The sequence below is a fragment of the Castanea sativa genome, chromosome 7 (genome assembly GCF_040712315.1).
Source record: "Castanea sativa cultivar Marrone di Chiusa Pesio chromosome 7, ASM4071231v1".
Lineage (NCBI taxonomy): Eukaryota > Viridiplantae > Streptophyta > Magnoliopsida > Fagales > Fagaceae > Castanea > Castanea sativa.
The window spans coordinates 1,005,512-1,030,741 of record NC_134019.1 but is presented as its reverse complement, the minus strand read 5'-3'; the positions used below and the strand labels follow the sequence as shown (position 1 = coordinate 1,030,741).

General features: G+C 32.4%; 3 protein-coding genes across 3 annotated transcripts; 1 reads left to right on the top strand and 2 right to left on the bottom strand.

The window, feature by feature from the left end:
- Nucleotides 1-1,733: 1,733 nt before the first annotated feature.
- On the top strand, nucleotides 1,734-6,358 carry LOC142643640 (uncharacterized). The gene is made up of 11 exons (XM_075818342.1): nucleotides 1,734-1,834; nucleotides 2,942-3,003; nucleotides 3,110-3,165; nucleotides 3,257-3,314; nucleotides 3,426-3,465; nucleotides 4,115-4,225; nucleotides 4,309-4,358; nucleotides 4,458-4,518; nucleotides 4,814-4,905; nucleotides 4,975-5,211; nucleotides 5,872-6,358. The coding sequence occupies exons 2-11, from the start codon at nucleotides 2,959-2,961 to the stop codon at nucleotides 6,025-6,027; spliced, it is 906 nt and encodes a 301-aa protein (XP_075674457.1). The 5' UTR covers nucleotides 1,734-1,834; nucleotides 2,942-2,958; the 3' UTR covers nucleotides 6,028-6,358.
- Nucleotides 6,359-7,039: 681 nt separating this feature from the next.
- Nucleotides 7,040-9,763, bottom strand: LOC142605397 (cytochrome P450 CYP72A616-like). The gene is made up of 5 exons (XM_075776861.1): nucleotides 9,475-9,763; nucleotides 9,117-9,337; nucleotides 8,732-8,976; nucleotides 8,139-8,532; nucleotides 7,040-7,579 (listed from the first exon to the last, which is right to left on the bottom strand). Exons 1-5 carry the CDS (start codon nucleotides 9,761-9,763, stop codon nucleotides 7,154-7,156), a joined length of 1,575 nt encoding a protein of 524 aa, XP_075632976.1. The 3' UTR covers nucleotides 7,040-7,153.
- A 13,609-nt stretch (nucleotides 9,764-23,372) lies between these two features.
- LOC142643237 (transcription factor MYB1-like) lies at nucleotides 23,373-24,886 on the bottom strand. Its single transcript, XM_075817772.1, has 3 exons — nucleotides 24,633-24,886; nucleotides 24,309-24,438; nucleotides 23,373-24,147 (listed from the first exon to the last, which is right to left on the bottom strand). Exons 1-3 carry the CDS (start codon nucleotides 24,763-24,765, stop codon nucleotides 23,499-23,501), a joined length of 912 nt encoding a protein of 303 aa, XP_075673887.1. The 5' UTR covers nucleotides 24,766-24,886; the 3' UTR covers nucleotides 23,373-23,498.
- Nucleotides 24,887-25,230: the final 344 nt, after the last annotated feature.

Genomic DNA, 25,230 nt, shown 5'->3' with positions numbered 1-25,230 from the left:
ACCAATTGAATATTTTAGCCAAAATTTGTCTAAAGCCAACCAAAACATGCAAGTTCTTATAGTGGAGTAAAAGATGATCCATAATTTCCTCATCATACCGATATAGACAACACCAATTAATAAGAGGCAAATTCTTCTTAACAAAGTTATCTATTGTAAGAATACTACTCATAGTAGCAGTCCATGAAAAGAAAAACGCCATTTTATGTACCTTAACACACCAAATGCTCTGCCAAGGGAAGGAAATAGAAGGGGCTTTCAATAAAGAATTATAAAAAGAGCGCACATCAAAAATACCACTACGATTCAACTGCCAATTAGAACATCATCACCCTCCCCCCTTGGAATTCTGGTAGAAATATACTCAAAGAAAGAGTAAAATCTCCCCATTTCCTGATCATTAAATTCATGACAAAAAAGTAAGTTTCAACACCTACCTCTCCCATCTGGTGCATATAAAATCATATAAGAAATTAGAGCTTCTTGAACCATTGCACAGACAAACAATTCCGAATATAACTCTATCAAAGAAATAGGACCGCTCCAAGGGTCATGCCAGAACTGAGGTTAGAGAGAAAGAAGGATGAGTGAAGAGAGAAGAGTAATAGAGAGAGACAAAGAGGAGAGAGTCATAGAGAGAAGAGAAAGAAACTAACAGAGAGTTACAATGTTTAGGGACCAAATTGGTCAATTTTGAATTATCTTGGAACTGTTTGATATTAATTCAAACTTTAAGGTATGTTAGTAGAATTTACCCATATTTTTTTTATTTAGAAATTAATTTAAAATGAGATAAGACATGTTCTCATAAAAATACTAATTTTATTACTTCAAATGTACGTTCTGTAAAATAAGTTCTAAATTTTTCTTATTTTCAAATCCATATTTTTAAAAAACAAAACAAAAAAAGATCGTTAAATTTAGTATTTTCATGAATATATTATTTCCAAAAATTGGTACGAACTTAAGTCTAGATAAACTAAATTATGATATATATAAAAACCAATTTAATTATGAAGTTTTTTTTTTTTTTTGTATAAATCAACTTACATTAGAATTACGAAAAATATTATTGCATATTTGGCATATACTCCCTTTTGAAATTGTGTTTTTTAGTTTATGTGGCAGTAAGTGAGTACATAATAAAGAACGTGTGACTATCATTACTCTTAAAATTAAAACAATATTTTTTATACTCTTAGAATATGGTGATGTGATACTTCCTCCTTTTATTGAATCAATAGTCGTAGTAGAATACACCATAAATATGAAATGAGGGAGAGCTTTAACAGTGTCCAATTATCTTTATTTATTTGTTTGGAGGGGAGGGAATAGGTGGTAATTTAGAGTAGAAAGTAAAAACCCTTAAGAGTAAGGAATTGAAGAATTTGAGGAGGGTAATTGTTATTTGTCAAATGCTCTTGCTCACGGCTCATCTCATGCTCTCGAGAAAATACACCATGTATCATATGCATGTTTCCTCTCTCTCACATGGAGGTTAATCTCACACATCTCCACACGTATAAGGTCTACCTTTATGTGAGAGAAAAATGCGCGTGGTATATCGCCTCCATGCCCTCACATGGGGACCTCAGCTCTTCTTTAGGTTTCATTAAAGACATTTTTATTTTCTAAAATATATATATATATATATATATATATATATATATATATATATATATATATATATATATATATATATATTTATATAAAGGTTAGTTTTCTCGTAAAGACATATATAAATAGCACGGTTTGATACAGACACAAAATTTTGGCCGCTTTGTCTACTATTGGTTGCTCTGCTTCTCAGACAAAGACAATCTGAGATTAACAGGTAAAGCCTTCGCCACCTTTCTAGTCTCTCTTCAATCACATTCTTCTTCATCTTCTTTGTTTCTTTGTTCGTTTTAGTTTAGTTTTTGACTTTCTGATAGATAGATATATTGTATGTCGAAGTTGAACACACCCCACGTGGTTTTATCATGTTTCTGTATATACGATAGGATTTGAACCGATGACTTTCGCTCTATGGATTCCTTTTTATCATCGTACCAATACAGCAATGGTTTCTGTTTAGTTTAGGTGAGATTTGATATCAAGACTTTATTCGATGATAACAGACTTTATTATCAATCGAACTCACATATATTCTTAATTCCTTCTGTAACCATATTTGATTTAATAATAATAATAATATACATTTGCACCCAATACGAAATTGTTGGGCATCATCATTAGCTATACTGGTGTCTAGAAGAACATAAAAAATGGTCATTTTTTGGTTATGTGCTTCTGTGTTTGTGTATTTTACAAATGGTTATTGACATTGTGATTTTGCAAACTGATGTGGTTAATGCAATGGGGTGCAGAGCAAAGACCCAAATGGAATATTGATTGATTTGGGCCTTATAGGTGTGGCGCCCCTTGCTTTGGATGAGTCTCCCTTCTATTAATTGTAATCCGATAGTTGTTTATATATTAATATTTTGGAATGTTGTTTGTTTGTCATTCTTTTGTGATATTTCTATCTAAGCAACTGGTTAGTGGTTGAGTCCATTTAATCAGCACTTGAGTTTTACAAATTGTTGGTCCTTCCAGCAGGCAGTCCATCCTTCTAGATTATATGGATCAAACGTTAACTGGCAATGAAAAATTGGTTTGATTTTAGGATTACTTGCACTCTTACAATAACTTAGATTTTCTCTGAGACCATGAAAATTGGAGGGATATGTTTTGTGTGTGTACATTGAACTTTGTAATATGTGTAATGAATAAAAGAAGCCTGAACAACAGCCATGGCTCACCCACTTGGCTGAACTTTGGGCTTCCCCATCTATAATGTGCAGCATATTGGTATTTGTGGTTCCATTTTAACACTTCTCTTTTATTTTTAATTGAGTATTGAGTTAAGTCATTAAGTTATGTTCTTTTTCTTACAAAGACCACCATTCAATTCCAATGGCATCGGGACCTTCCAAGGACACTAATGCTGCCCCCAGGAAGGTTTGTTTGGAAACTTTTTTTATCATTAATATTTTTTATTTTTTAACTTATGGCTGTATGGTTATTCTACCTGTGTTTTCTGATGAATTGCTTGGAGCTTCTGCAGATGAGATTTGCACCAAAAGCACCCCCTCGTCGAGTGCCAAAGCCTGAAGTCAAAACGTAGTATAATTTTGTTAAATAGAATAGATGCATTTGCCAATTCTTGGCTTGCTTGCTTTTAGTTTGTGTCATTCTTTTTTGTTGTTTGCAGTGAAGTGGTGGAGGATGTGGATGCTAACCAGGCTAGGGAGTTACTACGACGTTTCAATGTAATTGCTCTAATCAAAATGTTTCTATTCATCATTATGGATGTACATTATATCCAGGTTCAATTTTCCTGAGCTTCCAGTTTCTTATATTTGACATTTTCTCTTATATAGGATGGTTCCATAAGGGCAAAACCTAAGATTGAAAAGAAAGGTAAGTTCTTGTTAGTTATGCTGCTTTGTCTCTCTTGTATTCAGATTTGAACTTTTGTTAGTTCACTTACCCTTTTTGTGTATACAAGTTTTGTTATATTTCTTTGCCTTCTGTTTCAAATTTTCAACTTCTAAGCAAGTGTATATTAAAAGCTATATGAGCAGTTCTTTTTCTGTCATCTTATAGCTGGAGTTAGTTAACAAATCTTGTTTTTCTTGGTAATGGGTTCATGAGAACTGATGGTTGTTGGAGCAAAAATAACATCTGCTTTCCCCGTAAACAATGGGCATTCACGTGTCCAGTCCTGTACAAGTTCTTGAATTGTAATATATCTATAAAAAGAACCAAAGAATTCATGAAACTAGATTACTGTGCTTGGTTTGAGGTTGGAGGACTTGTATATTTCTGATTTCTAGGTCAGGGATCTTCACTTAGTTTCTAGTTCTACTTAAAGCTATTACCAATGTTAGGATAATTCTTGGCAATAATGTTTCTCTATTGTGGATCACAGTACCATATTGGTGATTATGGAATTTTAGATCCATCATTTATATGTTGTAAATTATAAAAAAAATTTCCTATTTTAATATCACATGTTAATTCAAAATCTTTTTTTTTTTTTTAATTTATTTATTTAAAATTTTTGCAGAGGCACCGGTACAAGTTGCATTCGGTGTTGGAGGCGCATCTCCTTCTCTAAGGTATGGTGTTCCTAGGGCCGGGAATATTAACGACAGCAATCAAGGATCAGCCTCAAAGAGTATGTTCCCTTTGAGGCACTCTTTTTCTAATTAGCTGCTAACAAGATGTTTCCAGTGCATAACACATGTAACGTGTATGCAGGTAGTGCATTTGCCTCAGGCCTGAGAGAGAAAGAATATCAAGAACCATGGGTAGGTAAAAATGTCAAGTTTATGGGCCCAAATGACTATGCTTGGTTACTGGTTCCTGTGTGTGTGGCTATTTATTGCTTTTGTTGGATGCTGCTGCAGGACTACTACAGTTATTATCCTGTAACTCTTCCTGTGAGGAGGCCATATTCAGGAAATCCAGGTATGTTTGGAGGCACATATTAAAATAAATAAAACTTAAAATAAGAGCTACTTACCAGAGTAACACCATGAGTTATACCGACCATAGAATGTTACTGGCTTTGTTATTTACCTAAACGGGTGTCATCTTATTCACTTACTAGAAGAAAAAGGTTGCCATCTTATAGGTGGTTTGGCTTGATTTGATTCTTTCTGTTTCCTTTTCTAGCATTGAGGATTCATTCATTGTCATGATTAAACTTGGTTTCTGTTGCTGCACTATAAGATTACATTTAACTCAAGTTTATTGCTTGTAGAAATTCTTAATGAGGAGGAATTTGTGCGGGATTCAGAAACTGTAGCTTATGATGAAAATTCAGCAAATCCAGCAGTAGAGCTTGGTCTAATGGTTTGTAACCTGATCAATTAGTGTTTCATTCTTAAATCCTTTGTTATACATTTAAGGGTTGATGTGCAGGAGGAGAATCAGGAAGCAAGCATGTTCTTTCTTCAGTTACCATCAACTATGCCTATGATAAAGCGGTCAGCGACTTCAAATGACCGGGGGGTTACTGACAGCGGGAGGCGTCCTGGGGGTGCACATACTGTCAAGAAGACCTGTGCTTTGGATGAGTTACCAGCAGGCTTCATGGGTAAAATGCTAGTATACAGGAGTGGTGCTATTAAGCTGAAGCTTGGTGAAAGCCTTTATGATGTAAGTAGTCTTTGTAATAAAACTAAGAAGCAGAATTGATAGTCATTTTGTCACTCTTCACGCTTCAACTACAGAAAACTTTTTTTTTTTTTTGATAAGTAATGAAAAATTGATTAGAAAGAGAATAACCCTAAAACATTGGCGGTGTACTAAGAGAGAAGTACAATCAAGTAAAATTATAATGATTAAACAAATTTAAAAGAGAAAAACAAGGTGGAGAAAGAAAAGCAGCACTCTAATCCAACAAAGTACGAAGGAAGAAGGCCTTAATTTCAAGGATATTCTGTTCACATCCCTCAAAACTTCTGGAATTCCGTTCTTTCCAAAGACAACTACATAAGACATTTGATAGCCTACATTGGTATATCATATACAAAGTCAAACATTTTGGAAACCTTTGTTACCGATCAAAAAAGTCAAAATATTTTGGAAACCTTTGTCATATGATATAAAAAATAGAAAAACTTGTCAATTACATTGCAAAACTTGTTCAAAATCTTAGATCAACTATTGAGTTAGCTAATTACACAAAATTAATTGATTGTATTCTTTATTAAGTTCCTATTCTTTTAAATTATCTGAGTTAATACAATACAAAATTAAAGTAATAGTGGTTTCTCACCATACATCTAAGTTTTTTCTTTTCTGAAATGGATGCAGGTTTCTCCGGGTCTAGATTGTGTGTTTGCTCAGGATGTTGTAGCGATCAATACTGCAGAGAAGCATTGTTGCGTAGTTGGGGAGCTCAATAAGCGTGCCTCTATAACCCCTGATGTGGACTCTGTAGTGAATAGTATGGCTCAGACTGATTTATGATAGTTCTTGCCCGTGGGCAAAATATATTTTGGTCTTTATACTTCAATTCTGAAACCATCAGTCCAAAAACGCACTGATAAAATTTTGTTTTAGTTCACGTTTAACCATTTTTTTGTTCCCTCAAAAAATGTCAAAGGATAAGATGGCAAGCTGCTAAAGAAAGCTACAGATTACTCTTTGGAAGAAAAATATAGGAAAATAGTTGAATATCCTTTTGCTTGTGATTCTAGCATGATTATTTACAGATAATATCAGAAAATACAGTTGTGGTTACAATATGTAAATTATAATAGTTTAATTGTCATTTTAAATGAACTCATTGCAACTATTACAATCTTGGAAACTTCATTATCTTACTTAAATGATGGTGAGATTTTAAATTCAAGTTATTCGGCAGAAGATTGGATATGTATAAGATTTTATTGCCATTATGTGCCTTGTGATGACATTATTGATGTTCAAAAACCAAGCTGTATGTTCATCTATGGGAAGCTCCTCATATTTCTCTTTGATTCCTAATTTCCTTTGGTGTTTTTTGGGTTCAATTATCGAGTAAATAGTTCATCGTGCTTGCTTTCACATTTGTTTTTAGTTCCAAATTACTCTGTTAATTCTACAATGTAAACAAACAGTGACAGACATCTTGATTATTCTCCTCTTTAACACTCCAAATGGTGCATGAGGTTTGTGATACATGACAGTCAAGACTTATCTATTTCATTAAGCCGATCATATTGTAGTATTCAGAGCAGGAAAGTTTAGCATTTTAATTACAACGGTGAAACTAAGGTGATCATATTGTAGCATTCAGAGCACGAGGCGGTTCTCCTTTTAGAAGCATAGCTTAAATCCATTCAGGAAAAACTAAACATAACTTTTATCTCAGTGATTATAACATGAATCCAATTAATTTGTTTGTAATACTGAAAGAAAAATTTATTTTGATGGAATGATATGACTATTAAATTTTGACAGAAGAAAGGTTCCAAGTATGAGAAAATAGTTATCCCAAACCTTTATTTGTGAAAAATCGATACTAAAATAACAGACAACCAAGTATACATTTGTGATTCGGAATCACATTATTTTTAACTTTCGATTCTGTTATGTGCTGACCAGCTTACAACTAAATTTGATGTAATGTGATTTGAGCTCCATGTTGTGGTTGCAGAGTCATAACAGTATAAGGTGCATGAGTGTAGGAAGGTGAGAGCTCAAATGAGAAATGTTGTAGAATCATGGCCAAAGCAATCTTAGCTTCTATAATGGCAAAATTTTGGCCAATACAGGTCCTTGGGCCCCACCCAAAAGGAAAGAATGCCAACTGATCCTTTGATGCCTTTGAAACTCCTTCAGAGAATCTCTCTGGTTTGAATTCTTCTGCATCATCTCCCCAAAGTTCGGGATCATGATGGATGAGTAATGTAGGTAGTACGACATCAACTCCAGCCGGAAGGGAGATATCTCCTATCTTGGTTTCCATGCGAGCATGTTGATATTGAGCAATCACTGGTGGATATAACCTTAGTACTTCATAAAGAATCATGGTTACCTGCAGTAGAACTTTACACACTAAGTATTCCATGAATAAACTACATATTTGTGGCTTTTAGGAGTTTGGAGAAAACTAGGAGACACTTTCTAGAGTAATGATAGATGCATCTCCACAAAAGAGGACTCTGGAATTGTGTATTTGAGCTTAGGGTAACTTCAATTACCAGCTTAGAATAGCAGCATGGACACCTATATTCTATGGGCTAACATAAGTGAAGTTACCCCGACTTTAATTACCAGCCAGGAACTGGTATTTATTTTTCGATGTTGGCAACATTGCGCTGGTAGCGGTGGAATTACGTACTGATTGCACGGTGTACTATTGGCATCCAGCAGTCAAGGTATCATTTAGAAGGCATTTGGTTAGTAATTTTATTGTCTCTGAAAGAAAAGATCGTGTTGATCCTGGCTCTTCAAAGCAAGAAAAGTACCTGAGAAATGCCAACTAAAGAATTACTTAAATTATGTTTAAACTTTATCTCACATCAATATTCTTATATGATTGTTTGGAAGGCCTTAATCAACTTGTGTAGAAAGTGGTTGCGAGGACTACTCACAATCCTGAAGTGGGTTGTAGCTTCAAAATTGGGTTCCTTCTTTCCACAGACTTGTAAGACTTCCTTCCTTGCCTTTTCTTGCCAGTTTGGGTGCATAGCTAAGACTATCATGGTCCATGTCAACCAGCTTGAAGTTGTTTCTTGGCCTGCAAGATAAAACTGCTTGCTTTCCTCTATCACCTCTTCAATTGACAACCCATTATCGTTTGTGACACTTGCATTTTCTGGTAAATTGTTCTGGTTACTAGATTGCAAGAGCAGGCCTAGCAAGTCATCAGCCGTGGATTCTCCAATTCTTGTGGCATTCACTCTCTTTTGGATTATGTTCCTTAGCATTGATTTGATCTCTTTATCCAGTTCCCTTCTTCTCCGATTCTTCGGAGTAGGTATAAATCTACAAAACAATGATATATAGATAGTAAGCTATTTAAACAATGATATATAGATGTTATATACTCACTACAAAGAGGCATACCTATATATACTATATATGAAATCTTCTTTGTAGTAAACACAAAGGTCGGAGTAACAACTGTTGTTGTTGTTTCAATGATGAAAAAACAGAATGTATTAACTTGATACTGTTAAGTTACCTAAACCCAGGAATATACAAGGTTTGCATGGCTTCAAGAACTAGTAGGATCAGCTCCTTTTGAAGTTCAAAGATGTGTTTCCCTTCTTCATAGTTGCTTCCGAATGCTGCTCGAGATATAACATCTGCAGTAAGTTTTTGAAGTTCAGGCCAAATATCAGCTTCAAAACTTTGTTGAGGGCTAACCATCTTCTGCCATTGTTTGATCATTCTGTGACAGCTGGTTGTGAATACTGGTATCATCCCCTTCCAAAAAAAAAAAAAAGATGAATAAGGAGAATTGTCAAATGGGATCTTATAAGATCATAAAGAACAACTCCTTCTATAGTTGAGCCTTGCATATGGTTATAGCATGAGTAGGAAATGATGCAGTGTAAAAATGGAACCTTCAGTCTATCTAGGTGGAAAGCAGGATTGACAATCCTTCTGCGTTTGGCCCATTGCTCACCCTCTAGAGTTGTTAGTCCGCTTGTTAGAATGAGAATAAGAGGGTTTAGTGGTGGCTTTTGGAAGTGACCTAGCTTGTTATACAGAATATCTTTCATCATCTCTGGGTCCATTATAATAAGCCTTGGTCTTGTCCCAGTCCAACACAGTGATATCTTCCCTGTTAGAAAAAAAGTTGAAATATGTAACCAATTTAGAAACAAACTTGAAATTGTTCCCACCTACATGAGAACATTTCTTCATGTATATTAATGACTTTGTCTGTAACTCTTTAGTTATACACTTACAAATACGTACCATATTTCTGCACCATATTTAGGGTGAATGGATCGACACGTGGAGCAATCTGGTGTGTCAGATTAATGGGTTTGGACCATGCTTCAGTTATTGCCCTCACAAACTCTTTCATGTCCCCAATCATCAGCTTGTAAGGAGTGCCTCTAATTCCTTGGCGTTTCATGCGCTTCTCTAGCAACTTGGGTTTCCACCAAATCGTTTTGGAAACTTTCAGAACACCATAGAGGAGTAGAAACAATAAAGAGAAAGCTAGAGAATATAACACATAGTCATTCATACTAGTTAACATGCTTCTGTTCTTTCTAAAAGCGAATTTGAGATGTTATGGAATTATTCATGGTTCTGAACTCAAATTTCTGCAATATATATATAAACTCCATTTCATTCTTTGTATTGTTTTGTTTACTTTCAATTTTTCAGCCAAATTCTTATCTTGTAGAGGACTTTATAATGCTTGTCAAAGAATTTGCTTTATAATACTGATTTGTTTCATAAAACTTTTGACTTGTTTATCTTGGAGAAGAAGGTACATTGGAGTATGAGAGAAATAGTTTAGTGGTGTGGTACATAAGCATTTTATCTTCTCACACTGATCTTCTAGATATTTTAGATAAAGGAAACCATGCATGGTTGGCTGGTTGGTTGATAAAATTGTGTTGCTTGCGTGAGGAGCAAGGCTATAGTTAAGTGCAAGGTTGTGTGACACCACTGGGGTCAAATTTGTTAAATGATTTTGTTTTAAGGGATTGAAGATCTAGAGGGGCAATTTAATATTTTTATGTGGTGCCACATATGTAGAGGTCATATGAATCGCACTTGACATGCTTTTTTGTCCAAATTTATAGCCTAATTGATTGTAGGGCATAAAGTGAAATACGAGTTATAGTTTAATTAGTGCGATAATTGTGCATTTTAAAAAATTCAGGATAGTAAGTGTAAATGGAGGTATAATTTATGGTGGTAAAGTGTAATTTTCTCTTTATATATCCATATTTTGTCTATGATGACAATAGTGAGTTCGGTAATATTTATTGGTGTATAACCTTGAACTAAACGTATAATATTTATGTTTTTGTTTTAATATAATATTCTCTATACGGATCAAAAAAAAGATTCTTCCTACTTGCAATAATTTTATAATTTTTTTTTTCTTATTTCTTTATTACAGGAGAATAATCTCCTTTTGTGATGAAGATAATGAATTTAAAATAATTCAAAGTATCCTTATTATATGCTCTTATTAGTGCATTATAAAAATGATCTCAATTGTGGACATATGTTAAGGTGATATTTTCTAATCACACATTTTTTATACAAGATATAATTTTTACTCTAACCTAATTTAAGTGTATATGTGTGTGAAACTCTCTTCTGGAGATTTGAACCCCGACTCTTGCTCTCCACCCCTCACAAGTATTTATACTTGTGGAGTGACCACCGTACCAAGAATGCGCAGTAGTAAAGATAATATGTTAGAAGAGGGATGAGCATGCTCATTGATAAACCTTATTTAAGTTGTGAAAAAATATGTGTTTTTAACATTACTCATTTAATAAGTGGTCTCAAGTCTCAATGGACATGTGCTCTTTAAGAGTGATGAACACGCTCATGATTTTAATTTATACGGATCAATGATACTTTAAAAAAAAAAAAAAATAGGTACTTCTTATCTGTCAACCATCATACAAGTGTCCCTATAATGTCAAATGTCAAACAATCTAAAGATAAATAAACCATTTATTCATAGACAAATAAATAAACCATTTGATATTTTGATGTACATAATGGAATATAGTTGACGCACCTTTATTTATTTTTAAATTTTGGCAAATTTTGGGTTTAGTGTTTTAGTGTATAGTATCTATAATGATGGTGATATATGTCCACTTTTAGTCACATGTCACCATTTTAACAAGTTTAATAAATTGAGGCATTGGACTTGAGCCAAATCTTATTTTTGTTTTTTGTTTTTTTATAATCATTTTTTTATTGAATGTTTTATAATCATTTTTGTTTGTTTTGTTTTTAGGTTTCTAATAGTTGATGAGCAATGACTGACCACGTTTTTCAAGTGTTTGAAATTCTTGTGCCAAAAAAGAAAAAAAAAATATAAAAGAAGGAAATTCTTGAGCCATCTTTTCATTTTTCTTTTCACGACAAGTTTTTTGTTTTTTTATAATCATTTTTTTATTGAATTTTTTATAATCATTTTGTTTGTTTTGTTTTTAGGTTTCTAATAGTTGATGAGCAATGACTGATCACGTTTTTCAAGCGTTTGAAATTCTTGTGCCAAAAAAGAAAAAAATATATATAAAAGAAGGAAATTCTTGAGCCATCTTTTCATTTTTCTTTTCCCGTCAAGGAAGGTGGCTTTAGTGGTCAAGTTTTCTGGAGATTTTGGCTCGTTGATTAACACCAGCTAATAAGCAGAACCGAGTTCAATAGATATCACAAAACTTTCTTTTTCCCTTCTTGATAATTAGATGGTTGGGGGAGAGGGGGTTGGGAATTTGAAGCTTGGACGTTTTTATTAGAAAGACTAAGAAGTATCAACCAGTTAAACTACAAAAGTCTTGACAAAAATCAAAAACTTAACTAGTAATAGCTATTTTTCAAAAGATTACAAAACTTAAAAGATACTATTATCATGGATGCTTTAGTCTAAGTATCTAGCATTATCACTAATATTTTAAATAAATTTCTCTTATGTAATGCATATAGTGACGATTTCAAGGATCAATATTGAGACTTGGACTGAGTTAATTATTAATATATTGAAAAATTTTAAAATATAAATATTAACAATTTACGAGCAGAGTCTTCAGAGTAAAGAATAATTTTGATTTAGGTCAAGTGCTTTTTTTGATAACCTATATTTTCATATACTTTATTAATTCAATACTTTTCAATTTTTTTTTTGAGATTTTTATGATGAAAGTGAGATTTTGATTCATATATTTTAGGTTTTAAAAAATTATTTTGCAAATATATTGATACAATAATCTATTTTAAACTAATATTTCAATTTTTTTTTATTGATTTTTTGACTAAAGATTTCTAAACAATGTTTTCAAATATTATTCTTGATTTTTATGACTAAAAATTTAGATCCAAGCTTTTGATAACAAGTTCCTTAAGGATGCAAATTAATGTAAAAAAAAATTTTGAGAAACTTTTTTTTTTTGAGAGAGTTTCAATCTATGACGGTTGCTTCTGAAGATAACTCTTTATCATCAGATCAAGATACCAATTTTTTTTTGAGAAACTTTGTAAATTATTAAATGAAGTTTTTATATATGTATTTTTTAAAAAGTCAAATTGTCCATAAATATCAATAAAATTACATGCAATCACACTTAATTTGTGCATACAAACCAATAAATTCTTAGCAAATGTATTTTGTTTTTCTTTTGAAAAGTGTAAATTACAGCTTATAATTGAGTATTTATTATTTATTGACCTATGCATAAGGGTAGGGGAACCATGACCCCTATGAAATCCTCCTCCACTACCAATATATAGATTTTTTTATTTAAAAATAATAATTAACTCATTAAATAAAAATGTATTTAAAGTATATTCTCTTATAAATTGATAAGTTTATGTAAATGACTAATGCATAAGTGTTTCTTCTTACTATTAAACTAAAAGAATATTCAATGTATATGTTCTCAAGTCCTAAAAAAAAAGATAAATAAATAGCTTTAATTGTTATTAGAAAAAAATCTCTTTAATTGAAGCCTCTTTTGCTTTCCATAAAAAAAAATCCCTTTATTATTATTTTTTAAAATAAATTTTGCATTTGGAGAATACAAATATGTACATTATACTTTTATTATTTTTATTTTTAAAAGAAATGACAGTTATGGATTTTATAGTTAAAAGTGTTGTTTAGAAGAAAAAGTTAGAGATCCTTATTGCAATTGTCATCTAAAAATTGTTACTCTCCAACAAGTTATTGTAAGGGTCATATTTTATATATTGGCATACTTGAGAACAAAACGCACTTTTCTTGTATTTGAATCTTAGGTTCTAATGTGTTTAAGAAGATCATTTAGTGTCCAACAAGTTGTATTATTGAAGACATAAGAATACTCGAGAAACAGTATAAGAAAAGCTGGAACTGTAGATCTCGATACTTGCTCGACACTTGTCGATCTATCGAGACTTAATGAATCTCGTTGCCTAGCTCGACACCTCTCGATCTGTCGAGACATGGGAAATTAGAATTCCAAGATTTGTTTTCGGCCCATGATGACAATGTTTTTCTAGGGTTTTGTGTCCTTGGGTTTAAGAGCATATAAAAGTTATATTTTATAGCAGTCATCATACACACAGAGAGACATACAAAAATACACACTTTACAGGTGTTTTCGGGACTTTTTGTATGCCATAGGGTTTTGTATCAAGTTGCTTCCAAATCTATAGGCGTGGACTCAAGAACTTTGCCAAACAATAACAATCAAATGTTGATATGTTGTTAGTCACATAATAGAATCCGTGCAAAGGAGAAGTCTCTGTAAGAATAAGTCCAATTGGATATTGGAGCTGATGCTAGTATAGGCTAGTAGGTTCAATTGTAGGTTGGTATTTTGGGATAGTTCATTTGTGGTAAGATTTCTTGTAATCAATTGATTCTTAATTAGTGGATTCTTCAAGAGTGATGACTTGAAATTCACTTGATAAGGTTTTTGCTTGCGAGGGTTTTTCTCATCGTGAACAAATCTTCATGTTAAACTTATTTTTATTGTATTTAATTTAGTTTGGTGACTGGCTATATGTCAATTTCACATGGACCCAACCTACTGATTACCATGACCTCTAATAAATCAATTTTGCTTAAATTTATAATAAATTTTACAAAATATTTAAGTGTTAATTTAGTAAAATAAAATTCATAGTAGTACTTATGCATGGGACTATTGATAGGCTATTTGTTGAAAAGTGAATTTAGGCATATAGAACTTTCTTAAAGCATATGCTTTGAATTTGAGCGTATCTATAATCTATGAAGTTTTCCTTCATAAAAAGAGGAGATACTTGAGGTATGCATGGAGGCAGGTGCAGTGCACGGTGGTGGTGTCAGGTCCTTATAGCTTGGAGTTTGGACCAGAAATTTGAGCTACCACATGGGGTTTGTGGGGTCGCCAAATAAACAGGTAGGACTAGGAAGCTAAAGCGGACTGCAGACACCTGATCTGTACGGAATTGGAAGTTAATGAGAACCAACTGGGATGGGAGTGGGACCCAAAATTGTCGTTTTCATAGGAATGAGCCATATGTGATTTCATGGACAGTTGTACCCAAACGTTACAAAAGCATTGATCCAAAGTCAAAACAGACGAATAAATAAATCATACAAACGGTCCTTAAAAAAACACGTGTTCAAATATTATATTCCACCCTCCCTGCTTTACTTTATATTTCACAAATAATAATATGCCACGTGTCTATCTATTCTATTAAATAAATAAATAAATAAACATCATATTTAGGTAATTGAAATAATAGAATGCATAAATTTAGTATATAATAAAATAGATGGACATGTGGTATGTTTTTATTTGTGAAGTATATAGTGGAGCAGGAAGAGTGAGATAGAAAATTTGAACTTCATGCATTCATTCATTTAACGATGTCACAATGGTTTTAAGATCCGAACCGTTCACAGAACCGAAAAAAGAAAAGATTCAAAATTTTTAAAATTGGATCAAGGTCAAACTACGATGATGTCATAATTACTTTATTAATTAGTTAAATACAAATATAGATATTAAATTTATAAAAATAGCATATTTGACTACTACTACTAATAATAATAATTGTGGGGGGACGAGGATCCCAAAGCAAGTAAACAAGCAGTGAAGGTTATTTTCGAGGAGCTAAAGTCTGAAAAGGTGATTTAGGGCGATGATCTCGTGGTTTAAGGAAAGATTGGGGTAACTTACTTGATAAAGACTCCGAGGACATACCTCGGACCTTGGAGGGACAAACCCTAGTTGTATAAAGGGAACAGAGCTAAACCGCCAGAAAGGAAAGGAAGCCGACTTGACACAGAGTACGAGAAAGACGAAGGAAGAAGGGTATAGAAGCCATCCCCTCCGCATTAAAAACAGGGCAACCACTTCTCTGGTCGCATTAATGAGGAAGTGACCGTGAATAGTAGAGGCACAACTAAGATTTTAGTGTAAATCTTGCTGGTATGTTCCAAATGGGACAAGAATTCTATGAGTCTGATCCCAACCCTCCAAGTGTAGAATCTAGATGCATTTGAGCTGGATATATAAAGCAGGAAAAACATCTGGAGAATGGGGGTGGAAGAAAAACAATATAGCAAAAAAGGGGAGAGAGAGAGTTCATCTATACTGTAATACCTTCCTCGGAATAGACCCGAGGATCCACATTTATGTTTTTTCTTTAATCAACATTCAAGTTGAACATCAATGAAATCAGCACCACTCCTTTCTTAATTCAATGACATAAGCTTACTTAATATTAGCACTTGGTATTAAAAAAGTAGACTTGACTTCCCATCTCTAAAGAAATTAATTGTGACAGTATATAGCAAAAATCATCATTTAAGTTTTTAAGTTACTTTTTCGCTTTTTGCTCACTACAATAATAATAATAATAATAATAATTGTAAGGTCACAATTTGTACTCAAACCCAACAATGAGAAGGGAATAGGCCCAAAGAGCCCAACACAATGAAATATGTAGAGAATGGGCTTGAAATCTAGGTTCTAGTGATGTTGGATATCAAAACTAATGGGCTCGATCCCCACGTTGCATACAAGGAATTGTTTATCTAACAAAATTTCTCCTTAGACATAAGCCGATGATGACTTGTATTATCTCCTTCCAAGATAGATTACAATTATGGATGGTCAGGTGTATAGTGTTTTTTCCTCTTTTCTCTCCCCCTCCCCTTTATGTCTTCCCCTTCCTTTTATATCTCTCACCCTCTTCTCCATACCGTCCACGTATGGATCAAATCATTGATTTAGATACTTGTCTCATTCCCCTCTCTTGAAGTCTGTGGAGGTAACTATAAGGCTGAACCCTAATGCTCAGGCATCATTTTCCAATTAATGCGGCCAGAGAAGCAGTTGTAGGGCATTCAATGCGGTGGCGGTGGTAACAACTTTATCTTTAAATATTCCACCGCCATTCTTCTTATCTTATACATCTTTCATGTTTACCCTTACCTATAGGGTCTTCTAGAATATTGCATGTGGATGTTAACCAGCCCTTCTCCTACCTCGGCTTTACATAGTCGAGGATATACTCTTCCTTGGACCACCCTCTTAGATATGCTTGGCCAGATATCACTTTTTACCTATTAGTTTTGCTTCGTGGATTGACATTTACACATCCTCAAACCATTCAGTGTCCTCGGATTAGACCTTTAGCTCAACAAAATACTCTTGGGCCAACCCAACACATATTCTGGGGCCCATTAACCCTATAATAATAATAATAATAATAATAATAATAATTTTCAAGCATATTTTAAATAAGAAAGTTAATAAAATAATAATAAAGCATGAAAAAATACATTAAAAATTATAATTAATTTTTGAAGTATAAAAGTACATACTCCCTTCTAGAGATGGCTAATTAAAACATATAATAAAATAAAATATTATGAATATTAGTTAAGTTTACTTCAAGAATATTTAGTTTCCACTTAAAGCATCAACATAGCCTAGTGATTAGAGTTTAACTTTAAAGCTAACCCATCTCAACCCAAGTTCTAATCTTGATAAGTGCACTTTGTTCATTTTTTTTAATTAGTTCCCACTTAGAGCACAACACTCCAACATAGTCTAGTGGTTAGAGTTTAACTTTAAAGCTAACCCATCTAAGCCCAAGTTCTAATCCCGGTAAGTGCACTAACCATGATTGAACCCTACCAGTTTTAGTCGAACCATACAATCCAACCGTGAATCAACCGGTTCACAAGATTTCTTTGAAATTTGGTTCTACTTGCTTAAAAAATTGGATTTCAATCCAGTTTTCGGTTAATCTGGTTGGACCAAATGATCCAGTCTGGGGTTGACAATCTTGGATGTCACTCGAAAATATAATTAATAATTTTTAAAAAACAATTAGTGATAAAAATAATATTCATAACAAATGACATTGATGTTCATTTCACAATTGGAGCATTGTCACATTTTGGGTCAATGAGCTTTATTCAACTAATCTGAATATAAAATTACATTTTTGTGTTTGAACTTTCATCACTCTATTTACATCATCAAAGCATGATTAATAAATAAATAAATATTTATATTTCTTTCCATTATTTTTTCTTCTTGTAAATCAAACAAAAATAATATCTTTTTTTTCTTGTATATTTATTTATATTTATATTTATATTGTATAGTCTTAGGTGATCATGCTAGGAAGTGTTTACATGTATCTGTAGATAAGTTACATGGTGTCAAGCTTTGCATAAAATGAAAGATAGAATATTGGAATTCTAGGTGCAGTCTTATTTTTTTTTATCTCCTCAAAATGTTTTTTCTCCAACAGTTTTTTTTTTTTTAAATGGAAGAAAGTTGTTTTTACAATTATTGCTTTTTCTAAGGGGAGTTCTTTTTTTTAAATTTTTTTTATTCCATGTGTGTGTTATTCATATTTTGCATATGTTGTCCCCTTTGTACCCATAGCATCTTGTTTAAGTACATTCATGCTTGTATATGGATTCTTTGTGTTCCTTTGATCATTTTTATGTTTCCCTGGTGAAATTTTATAGATTTTTGTGCTATCTACCATTCATGACAAAAAGCTGGAGAAAATGTGGTTTTTGGAGATTCTACATGTTAAGGGGAGCAATACATGTTTTTGTAAAGGAGAGATGAGTTTTATTTACTTAGGAAGAATGTGTTATGTACTTTGGGGTTTTGTGCCCATTTTTTTTGTTATTCATATTCTTGAGCTTTACTTGTTTATTATTTGACATTGTTTTCCATATGGTGAGCATAACATTTTGTTAAGTGCTTTTAGGAAAAATAGGTTTGAAGCCAATCAAAACAGTTAATCCTAGTTCGTGCTATGATTTCTCGAGATTGGTTGTTTTTAGATAGGCTAGTTTGTTTGAATATGAGTTTATTCTTTGTAATCGGGTTATTAATGTATTGGACTTTCTTTTGTACTTGAGTTTTTTTTTCATTGAGTTTTAATACGTCTTAAAGTTGTAATTGAAGATTAAGTTGAAAATGCAAAGTTTGCTCAAGAAAAACTCAAGAAAAGTGCATTTTCAGCATGTACCTCGATAGCTAGCTCAATACCTTTTGATAGCCTTCTCAATACCTTCTCGATCTATTGAGTTTCTTAGATTAGCAAAAATCAGCAATGTGAAAAACACATAACTTATTTGTTTGAAATCTGAATTGTCATTAATTAGGAAGGAGCCATATGTTAATTCACGGACAGTTGTACCCAAACGTTACTCAACCATTGATTCAAAAGTCAAAACAGACAAATAAATAAAACACACATACGTTCCTAAAAAAAACATACATGCATTCATTCATTTAATGATGCCACCATATTTACTAAAATAATAATAATAATAATGTCACTATGATTTTAAGATCTGGACCGTTCATAGAACTGAAAAGATAAAAAATTCAAAATTTTTAAGGTCGGATCAAGGTCAAACCACGATAATGTCATAATTATTTTATTAATTAGTTACATACAAATATAGATATTAAATTTATAAAATTAGCATACTTGATATATATATATATAAATAATTTTCAAGCATATTTTAAATAAGACAGTTAATAAAATAATAATAAAGTATGAACAAATACATTAAAAATTATAATTAATTTTTGAAGTATAAAAGTATGAATATATTATATACAACCTGTTAGAGATGGCTAATTAAAATATATAATATAATAAAATATTATGAATATTAGTTAAGTTTACTTCAAGTATATTTAGTTTGCTCTTAGAGCAGCAACCCTCTAACATAGCCTAGTGATTAGAGTTTAACTTTAGAGCTAACCCATCTCAGCCCAAGTTCTAATCTCGATAAGTGCACTTTGTTCATTTTTTCTAATTAGTTTCCACTTAGAGCACTAACACTTCAGTATGCCTAGTGGTTAGAGTTGACTTTAAAGCTAAACCATCTCAGCCCAAGTTCTAATCCTGGTAAGTGCATTGACCGTGATTGAACAACCCTACCAGTTTTATCCGTGGATCAACCGATTCACGAGATTTCTTTGAAATTTAGTTCTACTTGCTTGGTTCATGGGATTTCTTTGAAATTTGGTTCCACTTGCTTAAAACAATTGGATTTCAATCCAGTTTCCAGTTAACCTGGTTGGACCAACCAATCTAGTCTGAGGTTGACAACCTTAAATGTCACTCAAAAATATAATTAATAATTTTTAAAAAACAATTAGTGATAATAATAATATTCATAACAAATGCCATTGATGTTCATTTCACAATTGGAGCATTGTCACATTTTGGGTCAATGAGCTTTATTCAACCAATCTGAATATAAAATTACATTTTGTCTTTGAACTTTCATCACTCTATTTACATCATCAAAGCATGATAAAATATATATATATATATATATATTTATATATCTTTCCGTTATTTTTTCTTCTTGTAAATCAAACAAAAATATTCTCTCTTTTTGTTTTCTTGTATATTTATTTATATTTATATTGTATAGTCTTAGGTGATCATGCTTGGAAGTGTTTACATGTATCTGTAGATAAGTTACATAATGTCAAGCTTTGCATAAAATGAAAAATAGAATATTGGAATTCTATGTGCAGTCTTTTTTTTTTATAAATAATCTTTTATCTCCTCAAAATGTTTTTTCTCCAACAGTTTTTTTTTTTAATGGAAGAAAGTCATTTTTACAATTATTGCTCTTTATAAGGGGAGTTTTTTTTTTTTTTTTTTTTTCATTCCATGTGTGTGTCATTCATATTTTGCATATGTTGTCCCCTTAGTATTCGTGGCATCTTGTTTAAGTACATTCATGCTTGTATATGGATTTTTGTGCCCTTCTGATCATTTTTATGTTTTCCTGGTGAAACTTTATAGCTTTAGTTCATTTTTATGAATATTAGTTAAGTTTACTTCAAGTATATTGAGTTTGCTCTTAGAGCATCAACCGTCCAACATAGCCCAGTGATTAGAGTTTAACTTTAGAGCTAACCCATCTCAACCCAAGTTCTACTCTCAATAAGTGCACTTTGTTCATTTTTTCTAATTAGTTTCCACTTAGAGCATTAACACTTCAGTATGCCTAGTAGTTAGAGTTGACTTTAAAGCTAAACCATCTCAGCCCAAGTTCTAATCTCGGTAAGTGCATTGACCATGATTGAACAACCCTACCAGTTTTATCTGTGGATCAACCGATTCACGAGATTTCTTTGAAATTTTGTTCTACTTGCTTGGTTCACGGGATTTCTTTGAAATTTGGTTTTACTTGCTTAAAACAATTGGATTTTAATCCAGTTTCCAGTTAACCTGGTTAGACCAACCAATCTAGTCTGAGGTTGACAACCTTGAATGTCACTCGAAAATATAATTAATAATTTTTAAAAAACAATTAGTGATAATAATAATATTCATAACAAATGCCATTGATGTTCATTTCACAATTGGAGCATTGTCACATTTTGGGTCAATGAGCTTTATACAACCAATCTGAATATAAAATTACATTTTGTCTCTGAACTTTCATCACTCTATATACATCATCAAAGCATGATAAAATATATATATATATATATATATATTTCTTTCCGTTATTTTTTCTTCTTGTAAATCAAACAAAAATATTCTCTCTTTTTTTTTTCTTGTATATTTATTTATATTTATATTGTATAGTCTTAGGTGATCATGCTTGGAAGTGTTTACATGTATCTGTAGATAAGTTACATAATGTCAAGCTTTGCATAAAATGAAAGATAGAATATTGGATTTCTATGTGCAGTCTTTTTTTTATTATTATTATTATTATAATTTTTTATCTCCTCAAAATGTTTTTTCTCCAACAATTTTTTTTTAATGGAAGAAAGTCATTTTTACAATTATTGCTCTTTATAAGGGGAGTTTTTTTTTTTTTCATTCCATGTGTGTCATTCATATTTTGCATATGTTGTCCCCTTAGTATTCGTGGCATCTTGTTTAAGTACATTCATGCTTGTATATGGATTTTTCGTGCCCTGTTGATCATTTTTATGTTTTCCTGGTGAAACTTTATAGCTTTTTGTGCTATCTATCATTCATGACAAAAAGGCGGAGGAAATGTGGTTTTTGGAGATTCTACATATTAAGGGGAGCAATACATGTTTTTGTAAAGGGGAGATGTGTTTTATTTACTTAGGGGGAAAGTATTAAGTACTTTGGGGTTTCGTGCCCATTTTTTATATTGTTATATATATTTTTGTCCTTTACTTGTTTATTATTTGTCATTATTTTCCATATGGTGCGCATAACATGCTTGTTAAGTGCTTTTAGGAAAATAGGTTTGAAGCCAATCAAAATAGTTAATCCTAGTTTGTGCTATGATTTCTCGAGATTGGTTGTTTTTAGATAAACTAGTTTGTTTGAATATGAGTTTATTCTTTGTAATTGGGTTATTAATATATTAGACTTACTTTTGTACTTGAGTTTATTTTTTATTTATTTTTTTATATTAAGTTTTAATATGTCTTAAAGTTGTAATTGAAGATTAAGTTGAAAACACAAATTTGCTCAAGAAAAACTCAAGAAAAGTGCATTTTCAGCATGTACCCTGATAGCTGGCTCGATGCCTATTGATAGCTATCTTGATACCTCCTTGACACCTCTTGATCTATTGAGAAACCTTTTGCCTTCTCGATACCTTCTCGATCTATCGAGTTTCGTAGATTAGCAAAAATCAGCAATGCGAAAAAACCCATAACTTGTTTGTTTGAAATTTGAATTGAGATTCGTTTGAACTGTATTTAAAAGACATTATAAGCTATCTATTAGAAGGCTTTTTAGAGAGAGAAATAATCTGTTTATGCGGCTAGGGTTTTTTTAATCAAGTTTTCTTTATTTCACCATACGTAAGGGTTTAAAAGAAAATCTAAAGATCTATTGCTAAAGAAGTTGAAGCCGCTATAACCACCACAAACTTGTTGCTATGAAAAAAACCTTCAGAAGGGTTCTTGAAGTCAATTGGAGGTTCAAATTGTAATTGTGGGTGGAGCATTCATTTATTGGAGAGTTTGGAGGTCCTAAAGCGATAGAAAGATTCTGCTATAAGTTCATCTATTGAATTTTAGAGTTTTAGGGACAAAGATTTAGTACTAGATCTTAAACTTTTCTTTACTATAGTGAATTTCTTTTTGGAAAGGTTTCCCCCCCTAAAAATCCTGAAATTAGTCTGTTTCATTGGTTTTCTTAGAGCATCATATCTTGTATTATTTACTATTTCGCTGTGTATAATATTGATGTTTGTTTGTTTAATCAATGACTATTCATAATAGATCTAATTATCAAATTTGCTTTAAAAGTTATTAATTCTATAAACTTGCGTGTAAATTTTTTGAAATAAATAATAATAAAAAAGTGATATAAGTGGTTAGATGGAAGCCAATAAAAATCTATCAATTCAATTCAACTGTCATGTATTTATGGAGCACTGGCCCTATGACACGTGAAATTGCAAACATTTTTATTTAGTCCAAGCTCCGTAATAGACTTGGTTCAGTACTGATGCACTGAATCTAGCTAGTCTCCACACAACCCAAACAAAAGGTTCTCATCTCACAATAGGTCGCGCTCATTACGCCAGGAGTATTGCAGATTGTCTTTGAAATCTATCTTAACATTCGTTTGGTTTAGTCCACACGTACAGCACAAGTGGAGAATGAAAGGAAAACGTACTATTTTGACAATGAGACCACACTAGCACAAGTTTGAAAAACAAAAATAAGATACACAATATTGTAGTTGAAAATATCAACATGAACATATAGTTTCGACTTTTGACTCAATTATTGTGCTAGCCATTCCTCTCCAGAATCAAGAAGTGAAGGCAAAGACTGAAGATTGGTAGCTACATTGGGTTGAAGTTGAACACAATCGCTAGTAGTCCAATCTTGCGGCCATTGTTGAGAGAGAATTAGAGGTTGTTCTGAAGTAGATGATAAATCATTTCTTCTAGTGTCGGTATTGGAATAATTGATAATGTCACACATATCTGGAAAGTCAGAGCTGAGAAGATCCGTCAAGCAATCTTCCTCCATGTTGAAATTCATCATGAAATCCAACGAGTTGAGATGATTCCTATCTTCATATGTATCGGATTCCACAAGCTTATTATTTGTGGAAAGTTGACCAATATCCAATATTTGGTGTCCTGTCCTAACTGTCTCCAACTCCATGGAGCTAAAACTTTGTTCATATTGGCTTGGCGGCTGTGGTGTGAGAAATACCTTAGAACATCTAATTGCTTTGGTCCGGATCAAATGCGTGGATAAATTGCTCTTCTTTGATGCTTGCTTCGATTTATTTGCATAAGAATGCTTAGGAGTTTGATCAGGGCATTGAGGGTCACCAACTCTTTTTCCTAAATTGGTGTTCCAATAGTTCTTTATTTCATTGTCTGTTCGCCCTGGAAGCCTCCCAGCTATTAGGGACCATCTAATTAAAAATATATATATATTAGCTGCCTCATAATTAACTTAATTTACTATATTGTTATGTTACAAGATTAACTATATAAACACTGTATACCAATTGTTTATGTTATTAAACCTAATAATACATATACTTTTTCTTTGGAGAGAGAGAGAGATCTAAACCTGTTTCCCAAGAGCTTGTGAAGCCTAATGATGAGTTCTTCTTCATCCGGTGATATGTTACCTCTCTTAATGTCTGGTCTAAGATAATTCAACCAGCGAAGCCTGCAGCTCTTCCCACATCTTTTCAAACCTGCACAAAATTAACCATTTCATTTTTATGTGAGCTTCATAGAAAGAAAAACAAAGAAATCCCAAAAGAAGTCACATCAGCTGCATGCATGTCTTTTTTTTTGCTTTCTAATATATATATACTAAAAGAAAATAGAGGAACTAGTCATTCTCTCTCTTTAAGTCTTAGAATATTAATATATAGATATATCTTACCTGCTCTTCTCGGAAGGTTCCTCCATTTGCCTTCACCATGGATTCTAATGTATTCTGTGAGAATTTTATCTTCTTGAACTGTCCAAGCACCTCTGTTCAACCCCACCTTAGCACAACAAGCGCTTCTTCCCATTTGGCACTTCTTCTTTCTTCTTCTCCTCCCAACTCTCTCTCTCTCTCACTCTCTTCAATCTTGATGCTTCTCTGTGACTGTGATACTCTGTAAAGTTGTAAATATTTGCTATTTCCTCTGCTCTAGGAAACCCCATATTTATATATAATTTATCTTTGTTGTTAGCATATCATAAAATTCTTATGTCTGCATGGTCCATGTGTCTCATAGCTAATGTGGTCCTCTCTCATTTAAACCGACGTGCCAAAAAAATTTTGGGTTCAATTATTAATTACTTGATTCAATTTCTTTGGTGGATTTGCATCAGAACAAATAATATTCTTTGGTGAATCTAAATTATTCTAAAGACAATTTCCTTTTGTTATATGTGCATTGGGGACCACTTGTTTCGTGCGAATTTCTTTTGGGTTTAAAAATATTTCTTTATATATAGAAAAAAGAAACGTAAAATTACCAATTATCTCT